At 44.8% G+C, this 12,422-nt stretch overlaps 1 protein-coding gene across 7 annotated transcripts in view; it reads right to left on the reverse strand.

Annotated features, from left to right (window-relative positions):
• The window catches only part of PTPRT (protein tyrosine phosphatase receptor type T), a 641,769-nt gene that overhangs the window by 130,841 nt on the left and 498,506 nt on the right, over nt 1-12,422 (reverse strand). For 2 of the 7 annotated variants that reach the window (XM_069752328.1, XM_069752325.1), the window contains exons 14-15: nt 6,463-6,598; nt 2,213-2,242 (exon numbers count right to left, since the gene is read on the reverse strand). In XM_069752328.1, the coding sequence (XP_069608429.1) occupies nt 2,213-2,242; nt 6,463-6,598 (166 nt within the window). Of the gene's footprint in view, nt 1-2,212; nt 2,243-6,462; nt 6,599-6,800; nt 6,858-12,422 lie in introns of all 7 variants that reach the window. The other 5 variants (XM_069752327.1, XM_069752329.1, XM_069752323.1 and 2 more) reach the window with 4 other exon arrangements.

A 12,422-nucleotide genomic window follows, 5' to 3' on the forward strand; every position in this document is an offset into this window, starting at 1 on the left:
CATCTCCTCCATTGCTGGGGTCCGCTTATAACGCACATCACTCGGATGTTATCCGAGTGGTGTGCGCTGTCTCACTCGCACCCATAGGCTTATATGGGTGCGAGTGAGCCAAGAGTTTTCCTCGGTCCGAGACAATCGCAGCATGATGTCGGCTGGTTGGAGCTGCCCCATAGCTTAACATTGGTCAGAATGCATTGCATCGCATTGCACTCGGCCATTTAAAACGCCAGTATGACGCCGACCTCAATGTCACAGTGGGATCAAATCTTTGCAACACATTCGTTAGTTACATGTATGGCATGTGTAAAACATCAATGAAACCAGTAATTAATTTTAGTAGTGCATTAAATAGTTAAATGGATATCTCTCAGGTCCAGTCAAGTTTTTGTAATTTTCATGAATCTGGTAGGGCAAGATGCTGAGGAAGTGTACACAGCAAAACAACTCTATGTCAAGACTACTCTATGAGAAGTAACAGCAGGGGACATGATGCAGGCATTTAAAAAAACTCAGATATAAAAAGAAAATAGTTCTATGGTCTGATAAGACCAATACAATAGGAATGGGTGAGTTAAAGAGAATCTGTCAGCAATTTTTTTTTTGCTATGCAATCGGAGGACCGCATGAGGTAGGAGTTAAAACACTGAATTCAATAATGTGTCCCTTACTAGGCTGTGTGCTATTGTGTACTTACAAGGTGAAGGTTTTACAACTTGGAGTTTATCATTGCTTGGACTAGCTGCCTCATGCCAAGCCATCCTACCACACACCCTTCTTCTAATATGCAGATTACTGTCAATAGGTAGTGTTCACAGAGAGTCTGGTGTGGGCGGGGTCAGCTTTCTCAGCTCTGCTGCATTCTACTTCTTAAAAATCAGATTGAATCACAACAGCTGCACCCAGTAAACCAAGAGATACATCATTTGAATCAGGGTCTCTTTTCCCTAATTATGCTGCTCTCAAGTGAGGTAGCAAAAACCTGCTGACAGATTCCCTTTAAGCCCCCAAGTTAGTGGCCAGATGTCAAAACAACTGTTTGCTTATGGCCCTCCATATCACTTGATAGATCTTGGAAATATGAACTAGGGAAAACTGTAGTGACTCCATATGTGCAAAGTTGAGGCATGTCAAAACAGACCAAAAAATCACTAATTTGTTTTTCTACAGTACAATCAAATAAAAGCGTAAATAAATCTATTATCAATATTAGGGCAGGGAATTATTTTTATATGCTTTATAGAGACCATGTTCTAGGATTTAAATATAGGGACGCAAATGCAACTTATTCCAAATCAATATAGTATTGAGGAACACTGTGAACCTAAATCAGGATTCAGCAGCAAATGTAGCTTATTTATGGTTGACCTTACATCCCATTACAAAGGGGTGCATAGTGTGGCAGTCTGCACTCTGCAACCTTCCTATAGGATGCAGGATACAGACTGTCATACATCAGTCTGTAATTTGTAGGCAGAATTCGGGATGATATAATGGCACTTTTTGCATCTATAAAGCAATATATAAACTGTTATATATAGAGGATTTGAAACGCTCACTTATATTTAAGGCTATGATACCCTGTACCTTGCAAACTGCTGGTTGGAAAATCAGAAGAACCTAGGAGAACATGGCACCTGGATTCACTTCAATGGTCCCATAGACATACTAGAGCTAGAGTTTGACATGTTCTAATATCCAAAATGATGAGCAAGATTAGGAATCATCAATCTACCTGCTGCTTTTATCATAAACATGAAGAGGGACAGATTGTAGAGAAGGTGGGGAGGAGATGGTAGGGGGACAATTGATTGCCACGTAGAGGTCAGACTCACCACCACACTTCCTAGACATAAAAGCCAGATATAAAAGTTCTAAATATTTCACACCATCGTGTGTGGGTTCTGGAAAGGCAGGTGCTCTCTTAAAAATGAGCATCCAAGTTCATGTGTTCACCAGGAGAGGACAACTCTTCAGAAGGAAATGGAGATGAGTTTGGAGTGACTGTTACTCATGGTGTTTTACCTCCACCTATACCTTATACTGCATCCTACTAAACATTTTATCCATGATCCTCAACCAGCCCCAATGTGGCCCATTACTAAACTATTGATTTCCTTCATGCAGCCCAGTATGAGTAAGCCATGGAATAAGTCAATGGGTATGGGTGAGGGAATGTGTTAATGGGGGAAGGGTGATTTCCGCAGGTACTTACAGATAGTATGAATAGGAGTACACATTTCTTCTAGAGGATGGAGAGCGGTCACATGGGAGGGACCGAAAAACGAGAAATAAAAAGAAAAAGAGGAATAATTAGATGCGACAGCATGACCTCACCAGGATGACAGAGTGACATTAGAGAGGTGTATGGAAGTGAAGAAGCAATGCACAAAAACGTGTAACTTAAGGGTGTATAGACATAGCTGTATTTCTGAAAATCTGAGCCAGATTCATGTTTTCTTTTCCCATTTTTCCCGAGAGAATGTTTGGGATAAGTGAGTCCTGGTTTGTGGACTTTTTCCATGTGCTTTGCCTGTTATTCCAGCCCATCTTCATTCAATTGAACGGGGCCAAGCCGCTAAGCTGCAATACCAGACCGAACCCATGGATAAGTGAAAAATAACAGCCCGTAAGTTACTTTCTCATCCTGGATAAAACCTTGAATTCGTATTGTGTAAAACTTTCCTGTCTTTTATTAACTACTTTTATCTTCTGTAACAGAGGTTCCCCACCCTTTTATAGCTTGTTGTAAGCAGCACTGCTTTGTAACAGGAGACGGATCAGCCAATAAAAAAAGACTGTGTACCATCTGGTTAATTGTTACTGAAATTACCTAAATAAAATAAATGTTAAAATAGCGTGATTCTGAAACACATAAAGCAAATGAACCATCTTTAACACTACACATTTTCGAACAGTCTTGAAAAAAATACACTCAGATACTTGGAAGCTTGCCTGATCCAATGATCCAGAAATCTTCTGACTAGCGCTTACAAGCTCTATTGGAAAGAGCTTGTAAGTGCTGCCCTCCTTACCTAAGAGACTGGACTCCTCTGATATACTGCAGAGGTGAACGGTAACCCAGGCAATTAGTAGTGAACAACAAAATAAAAAAAAACTCCCCATTCTTAAAAAGAAAAGAGCAAAGTTGATTGTTTTTATAAGCACTTTGCAATTTTACCCATGTATGATAATTAGACAACCTCTTTAAGGAGACATTGGAGAATTGCCAGTTGTGATGTTAAGTGTCAGCCAGGGGCATTGTGGTAGGGGTTGCTTAAGTTACTTTTTCATCTAGTCCCGGAAGTCTGAAGGGCAATTTATGAGGACATTAATCCAACAAATAATGCAAGACAGTTGTGTGCCCTACTACTGATAGTCCCAACTAGGAATTATATGTGTTGATGCCTTTTAAGCACTCCCATCTATATTTTTTTTCATTAAATGTGTATCTGTGTGCATGTAATGTATTGTGAGTAGTGTTGAGCGATACCGTCCGATACTTGAAAGTATCGGATAGTATCGGCCGATACCCGAAAAATATCGGATATCGCCGATACCGATATCCGATACCAATACAAGTCAATGGGACACCAAGTATCGGAAGGTATTCTGATGGTTCCCAGGGTCTGAAGGAGAGGAAACTCTCCTTCAGGCCCTGGGATCTATATTAAGGTTTAAAATAAAGAATTAAAATAAAAAATATTTACATGGGCGGCACGCGACCAATCAGAAGCCGCGACGTCATTCGCAGGTCCTAAAGGCGCTCATTTTAAACAAAGAAGCCTGCCGGTTACCAGCGTGAAGTCCAGGGGCCGCCGGAGAGGTGAATATATCAATATTTTTTATTTTAATTCTTTATTTTACACCTTAATATGGATCCCAGGGCCTGAAGGAGAGTTTCCTCTCCTTCAGACCCTGGGAACCATCAGAATACCTTCCGATACTTGGTGTCCCATTGACTTGTATTGGTATCGGATATCAGTATCGGCGATATCCGATATTTTTCGGGTATCGGCCGATGCTATCCGATACCGATACTTTCAAGTATCGGACAGTATCGCTCAACATTAATCGCTAATAATAAATATTGGCCATTTCTGATTAGCCAGAATCAGAAAATGGATAATAGAAGAACTTTGGCTTGGCAACCCCACAGCCCTGGTTATAAGAGTTGGACGTGTTGAATTTTGCTTGACAGCTATAAGAGGTTGTTATCCCATACTTATCGGACTTGCAGTTCCACAGCACGTTGTAGACTATGCTATGGATGGGTGCCTTTCATACCTTTGGATTTATAGCCCATGTGTCAGCAGCACTAAAAGTGACTGGTGAAGAGATCTACAAGAAAATGTATATTTTTGATGTAGTAATCCCACCTCACTTGTTTAATATATAAAGAATAAGTATTTTATGTAATTTTATAATGTCTATCAATGTTTTTCCGTATCACATGTAGGTTGATAACAGTTATTATAATTGCTGGCAGGTCCAGGTAGGACTTGGGACCTTCAAGATACAACTCTCAATAACTCTGTTGTAGACATTTACCTTTATAATCCTATTTGAACGATATGGAAACCCATCTGCTAGCTCCAATTCTCTGTAGAGACAGCTGAGCCAGAACCATAGAATATTTCCCTATTTCAAGGTAAATAATGCTAAAGAAGAGACGGAGCTCGGCCGCGTCTGCACTGAACTGCATCTGCCATAATTATGCGCAGCCCTGAAGAAGATGTAGAGCTGTCCCTCACCGTCCGTCTCTAACGCTATTACGCTAGCTGATCCATATACGCATTTTAATATCTACAACACAAAGTGACAGTGATAAATAAATATGGGATGATATACATAGGGATATGCTGACAGACACAGATATGTATGCTAATGCTCAGGGCTAATAAACGGAGAAAGGAAATGCTTTAAGTTGAACTCATGCATTGGATGATAAATGGCCAGAATACAGGATGGAAATATAAGCGCCGGCTCCTGCAAGATAATTCGTGACGTACAATTCTGGCTATCCTACTCCTACCATCCAAAAGCCATATCACTTCTATCTAACGTCTGATTTTAACCATTTGTTAAAAAACATGGATTCAGTGGCTAATCTTGTACCCAGATGTGAGCAGTGTGTATTGTACAGGATGAGGCACCGATGTGTACAGGTGACGTCTTTCATCGGATACTCATACAGTAACCTATTTTATTTGCTTTCTTTAGAAGATTTCCAGATTTATAAAATCCACAATACCTCCTATACCATGACTAGAGTGAGTCTTGGCTGGTAAGGGCCTCAGACATGGCTTATTAAGAAAGAAAAAAAGTCAATGATATAGACAACCATAAGTATCACTGAGGTTATTGTTCTTCTGAATGATGAGACCCCAACATAAATGACCCCCTGACAAGGCAACCCCCAATCTGACATATTGTTATCCAGTTAACTTAACCCCTTGGTCATGTATGAGTGAGCTTTATGGTTTATGCATACTACAAAACCTACAAGTAAAGACTTTTCACACCGCACATAGAGGGGATGTCTCCATTAGATTGTGCATAAATTTAGAAGTGTAGTATTAGTCCAATAAGCTGTGAGTATCAAGCTATGGATCCATACACATTGATGCTTATAAGTCCTGTGCGTAAGGCATTGGTTTAGTGTTATCTGTTTCTCCCAGTCCTAAGCCCATTTGAAATGTATGCAGTTATGACATGCACTTACCTAAACATTCAGAAACATACATTATGTATCATGACAATCTGGACAGCCTGGTTTGAAGTACTCAGACACTTAAGCTCCATTTACAAATACCTATAACGAGTGCTGATCAAGAATTTAGCAATTTGATCGTCGCCCGTTCTCGGTCGGAAATGAGAATTCTTATGAACGCTCATTCGGCCAATTATTTGCTCCTGTAAATTGTCTTTAATAATTTGTTCCTTTCTTGTTCTCTGAATTCTTTCAGGTTAATTAGATATTGCATTATGATATAATATACATGGATCCACATACAAATCCACAGTCGTTACTTAGTGTGAAGATTTGAGTACATTGCTGGGGTGAACTGCCTGATCAATATATTTGTGCTCGTGGCAGCACTTCACTGATGCACAATAACACAACAGATATTTTACAGTGACAGTACAAAGACCATGAGAACATTGATGAAAGTTCAACATTATATGTACATCCTGAGGGTAGAGAAACGCACACGTGTAGAGAGCTTGACCAAGAAGAAGTGAGTAGACAAGATGATAACAAGACAAAGTTCAGAAGAATCAGAGATGTATAGATAAAAGCATGGAGAAGGCATTGTCATATGGCAGAAGTTCACATCCACACTTTTCTTTAGAAGGCTTAATTACTTTTAATTAATGTTATCAAATAACAATTTTAACCTGTTCTCTGCCAGAGTTTTACGCACAATTAACACAAAGTTGACCTATCATTCTCTGTCTAACCTTCTCTTGATGGTCATCATGGCCCCAAGGAGTATAATAATGAACATCAGCATCCCTGCAATCACACCGGCAGTCTGCACCGTACTGTCAGCTGGCTTCTCCGGCTCCACGGTGTTGGTATTCTGAGTGGAAGCCCCTTTAAAAAGAAAAGGGGAAGCAATGCCTTAGATTGTATATAAGGCTTATGTTGTATTGTCATCATGGCATGCAAAATTTGCTCTGGCAGCGAAGAGGTTAAAGTTTTTTTTATTGCCTTTAGGAATTTTGCAGTGGTGGCAATGACTGGATATTTGCTGATAAGATGAGTCGGATGTTGCCTGGAAAGGGCATATAGTCACCTGTAATTGGCTGGCTTGGGGGGAGGCGAGTGATGGGAGGAAGGCTGGAGGTAACCGCTAAGAAGAGGGAGGGATCCCATCAGTAGGCATGCAGGAGAGGAAAAGATAGTGAGAACGCAGGAGGGAGACATTGGCCACTTTATTAAATCCCTCCTAAAGTGAAAGGAATTTTGATATCATCTGATGGGATTTGGACAGAATCTCAGTTAATCTGGGGGAATTTAAAAAAAAAAGGATATTGGTCTGATACAGAATTTTTAGCCTAGAGCAGATTGATGTCTACCATTATTAGAATAATCTAAATGCAGTTGTACAAAAAGTAAACATCAATAGCCAAGTCTATTTTTCTGATATTTCACAGAACTGAAATGCCCAAGAGAGCTGATAGGCCCACACCTTCAGGGACGCTGAACTTTGTACAACTGGCTTCTTAGTTTCACCTAACTTGAAGACCACTTCTCAAACATTCCACTTCGACTAATCATTAATAGGTACATCTTTAGTTCCTACAATATTTGCAAGATTTAATAACATCTTTGAGATTGATTTGGCGTGCACACAAATCAGGTCTGTAACCTTAAAAAGTGTTTCTATTTTTTTTTTTTTACATAAAATCAATTCCAAAAGGTCCTACAATGCTATTCTTAGATATGTCTGCTGCATCATGGAAGTGGCTAAGTGCTGGAGCAATCAATCATTTTTGAATTGGGTGATTAAAAACAATTGCTTTACTAAAAATGTGATCATGATCATGATAGAAGTGCCTCAACTGCATATTGATGTGATTATACAGAGCTGCCGCAGGGTGTATGAAAACAAAGACCTGAAAATGGTGGTGTACACCATTTAAGACTTAATGACTGATCTTGAATGCAGAATTCCAAACCTTTCTATTTTATAAACCATAGTACTGGCAAGGCTGAAATGGTTGACATTAAGTGGATCTTCTAAAGATCACAATTTATAATGTGTTAATTTCTCTGATGAAACCAAATCTATTTCCAGGTCGTCAAGAGCTGATGTTAAATATTCAAAGGCAATCAATAATGCAATTAGTTTCCATATAAGCGCTTGTCATGTGACAAGACTCGTTAAAGGGTCGACATTGACTGTTAGGGTTGCTACTTCCAATAGGTGGCAATAGAGTTCTAGTCCTCTTCCTCTCTGAAAAGAGAATTTGCATATTTCCCAGAGGAGCATTGCAGCTTTAAGTCTCCTCACCTCGACATGCTTATCATGTCACTCTCCGCAAGCAGAAACGATACTTCTTGGATCCCGGTCAGACACCTCTCACTCAGCCAAACCAGATCTCCACTTTGCACTGACGAGGGGCAGTACCTCGAAACACAGTGTCTGCAAATTGAGATTCTGGTTTGGCTATTATCCTAAGTCATGTGACAAGGCTCGGTAAAGGGTCGACATTGATTGTTAGGATTGCTACTTCCAATAGAAGGCACTAGAGTTCTAGTCCTCTTCCTCTCTGAAGAGACAATTGCATATTTCCCAGAGGATCATTGCGGCTTTAAGTCTCTTTACCTCGACATGCTTATCATGTCACTTTCTGCAAGGAGAAATTATACTTCTTGGATCCATTATAAGCGCTTGTAATACTTCTTCAATGTCCATTGTTGACTTAAAGCATTTCAGGCTCTAAATTCATTCAGAATCAATTTAGTTCTTGCCTCCATAATATCCATGATGGAGATTCATTGCATCAAGAACACAGGTCACTTTAGATACAGGGCAAACAGTGCCAAACCAGGTCCCTAATGGTGTCAGCTGCAGTGAAGGGGTCCAGTCCAGCTTAGCTGACTTAGTGGGAGGTATAGAAGTATTTGAGAGGCCATTTTTAATTATTGAGACCTATGAAAATGTTCAGGAAAAGTTGAATCACTCATACATTTTTTAAATTGGACCCACCATTGTATATGTTCTATAAGGGATGAAGCTTTAATTCACCTTAGGCAAACATTCATTTTAAAAGCTCTTCCGACAAGTAATACATACTGTTGAAACTAGAAGTTTACATACACTATATAAAAATACCCATTTGCAAGTTTTTCTCAATATCTGACATAAAATCAGAATAAACCTTTCCCGTTTTAAGGTCAATCAGGATTACCATAATTATTAATATTTTGCCAAATGCCAGAATAATGAGAGAGAGAGAATGTTTTAAGGCATTTTTATTACCTACTGCAAAGTCAAAAGTTTACATACATTTCATTAGTATTTGGTACCATTGCCCTTAAACTGAATGACTTTGGTCAAACGTTTGGGATATTCTTCCACAAGCTTCTCACAATAGTTGTTCGGAACTTGGGCCCATCCAGGTTTGTAGGTTGCCTTGCTCGCACATTAGCAGTGAGCTGGGCACGCCTCTGTGGGCTGCACAACTCACTGCTGTAGGTGTGACTAGCTGCCATTTTATTAGAGCCCTGTGTTATCTGCCGAGCTCCACTTGCTCTCTATCACAGGAGAGAAGAAGCCCCCACTTCTCCTCTGTACTCCAGGCACAGCAGGTTCTGGGCAGACATCCTCTGCTCTCACACTCTGCCGTGTGCTTCCCTCTGCTCTGTCTCCGCCTCCCCACAATCCCAGTGATCTCCGGTAAACTGCACTCTCCCCCTGTGTCGCTCTCCCTCTCTGTGCGGCGTGGGGAGGTCTCTGTGCGGCATGGGGGGTCTCTGTGCGGCGTGGAGGGGTCTCTGTGCGGCGTGGAGGGGTCTCTGTGCGGCGTGGGGGGGGTCTCTGTGCGGCGTGGAGGGGTCTCTGTGCGGCGTGGAGGGGTCTCTGTGCGGCGTGGAGGGGTCTCTGTGCGGCGTGGGGGGGTCTCTGTGCGGCGTGGAGGGGTCTCTGTGCGGCGTGGAGGGGTCTCTGTGCGGTGTGGGGGGGTCTCTATGTGGCGTGGGGTTCTCTCTGTGCGGCGTGGAGGGGTCTCTGTGCGGCGTGGAGGGGTCTCTGTGCGGCGTGGGGGGTCTCTGTGCGGCGTGGGGGGATCTCTGTGCGGCGTGGGGAGGTCTCTGCGGCGTGGGGGGTCTCTGTGCGGCATGGGGAGTCTCTGTGCGGCGTGGGGGGTCTCTGTGCGGCATGGGGGGGTCTCTGTGCGGCATGGGGGGTCTCTGTGCGGCATGGGGGGTCTCTGTGCGGCATGGGGAGTCTCTGTGCGGCGTGGGGGGGTCTCTGTGCGGCGTAGGGGGGTCTCTGTGCGGCGTGGGGGGGTCTCTGTGCGGCGTGGAGGGGTCTCTGTGCGGCGTGGAGGGGTCTCTGTGCGGCGTGGAGGGGTCTCTGTGCGGCGTGGGGGGGTCTCTGTGCGGCGTGGGGTGGTCTCTGTGCGGCGTGGGGGGGTCTCTGTGCGGCGTGGAGGGGTCTCTGTGCGACGTGGAGGGGTCTCTGTGCGGCGTGGGGGGGGTCTCTGTGCGGCGTGGGGAGGTCTCTGTGCGGCGTGGGGGGGTCTCTGTGCGGCGTGGGGGGGTCTCTGTGCGGCATGTGGGGTCTCTGTGCGGCGTGGGGGGATCTCTGTGCGGCATGGGGAGGTCTCTGCGGCGTGGGGGGTCTCTGTGCGGCATGGGGAGTCTCTGTGCGGCGTCGGGGGGTCTCTGTGCGGCATGGGGGGGTCTCTGTGCGGCATGGGGGGTCTCTGTGCGGCATGGGGGGTCTCTGTGCGGCATGGGGAGTCTCTGTGCGGCGTGGGGGGGTCTCTGTGCGGCGTAGGGGGGTCTCTGTGCGGCGTGGGGGGGTCTCTGTGCGGCGTGGGGGGGTCTCTGTGCGGCGTGGGGGGGTCTCTGTGCGGCGTGGGGGGGTCTCTGTGCGGCGTGGGGGGATCTCTGTGCGGCTTGGGGGATCTCTGTGCGGCGTGGGGGGGTCTCTGTGCGGCGTGGGGGGGTCTCTGTGCGGCGTGGGGAGGTCTCTGTGTGGCATGGGGGATCTCTGTGCGGCGTGGGGGGGTCTCTGTGCGGCGTGGGGGGATCTCTGTGCGGCATGGGGGATCTCTGTGCGGCATGGGGGATCTCTGTGTGGCGTGGGGGGGGTCTCTGTGCGGCGTGGGGGGGTCTCTGTGCGGCGTGGGGAGGTCTCTGTGCGGCGTGGGGGGGTCTCTGTGCGGCGTGGGGGGTCTCTGTGCGGCGTGGGGGGGGTCTCTGTGCGGCGTGGGGGGGTCTCTGTGCGGCGTGGGGGGGTCTCTGTGCGGCGTGGGGGGGTCTCTGTGCGGCGTGGGGGGTCTCTGTGCAGCGTGGGGGGGTCTCTATGCGTGTATGCAAGCATCGTCCGATGGGACTACAAGTCCCATCGGGCTCTGCCTGCTACAATGACAGTGATTGACACATTAGCCAATTATGGGACAGTAATAGTCCCATCATCTGGCTAATGTGTTGAATGAAAAAAAAAAAATCCATACATACATGCTACATACATGCTACATACAATACATTACATACATATAGACATACAGTACATTAAACATAGATTTCATACTCACCATTACTTGTCACTTTGTTCCCTGAAGCCAGTGTCATCTGTAAAAAAAATATGAAAAAAAAACAAACAACCAATATACTCCCTGTCCGCAGAAATCCACGAGTGTCCCACGACAATCTCCCGTTGAGAGCAGCAGCATCAGATAATGCGACTGCTCTCTAGAAGCTCCAGGAACACAATGACAGCAGGAAGGTATCCTTCCACCACTGTATTCCTCCGCCACTGTAAAAAAAAAAAAAGTCCCTAGTCTCACTTTATGCCATTGCTGTATGAGAAATTTTCCCAGGCAGCAATTGCCATAAAGTGAGACCTTGTCCTAAGGTAACCTCTCAGTGATGCACTGGAGGAGCCATTGTCTCCTGTCAGTGTGTCACTGAGGGTCCTATAGAGCAGTGACATCACCCGATGTCACTGCTCTATAGGGGAGATCGTCCTGGGACACTCGTTATTAATTGGACTACGGCGGACAGGTAGTATACGGTTTATTATTTTACGTTTTTTGCAGGCGCTGAAGTATGGTAAGTATGGTGAAATGAAGAATATTAAAATACTTTTTTCCTAATGTGTGCGTGATTTTTTTTAACCCTTTCTTACTATTGGATTAGTAACGGATAGGCGTCTTATTGACGCCTCTCCGTTATTAACACGGCTTAATGTCACCTTACAATAGCAAGGTGACATTAACCCTTCATTACCCCATATCCCACCGCTACACGGGAGTGGGAAGAGAGGGGCTAAGTGCCGGAATTGGCGCATCTTACAGATGCGCCATTTCTGGGGCGGCTGCGGACTGGTATTTGTAGCCTGGGGGGGGGCAATATCCATGGCCCCTCTCTAGGCTATGAATATCAGCCTGCAGCTGTCTGCGTAGCCTTTCTGGCTATAAAATATAGGGGGACCCCACGCAATTTTTTTTTTTGGGGTCCCCCTATTTTAATAGCCAGTAAAGGCTATACAGACAGCTGCGGGCTGATATTCATAGCAGGCTACAGATATTGGCCCCCGGCCGTTGGCTTTCCCCCTCTGGCGCAGAAAATTGCACGGGCGCCCACGCGTTTTTTTTGTTTTTTTTTAATTCAACCCTCATAAAGGCCTCTTTCACACTTGCGTCGGTACGAGTCCGTCGCTATGCGTCGGCCCGACGCA

Source organism: Ranitomeya imitator, chromosome 2, assembly GCF_032444005.1.
Source record: "Ranitomeya imitator isolate aRanImi1 chromosome 2, aRanImi1.pri, whole genome shotgun sequence".
Taxonomy (NCBI): Eukaryota; Metazoa; Chordata; class Amphibia; order Anura; family Dendrobatidae; genus Ranitomeya; species Ranitomeya imitator.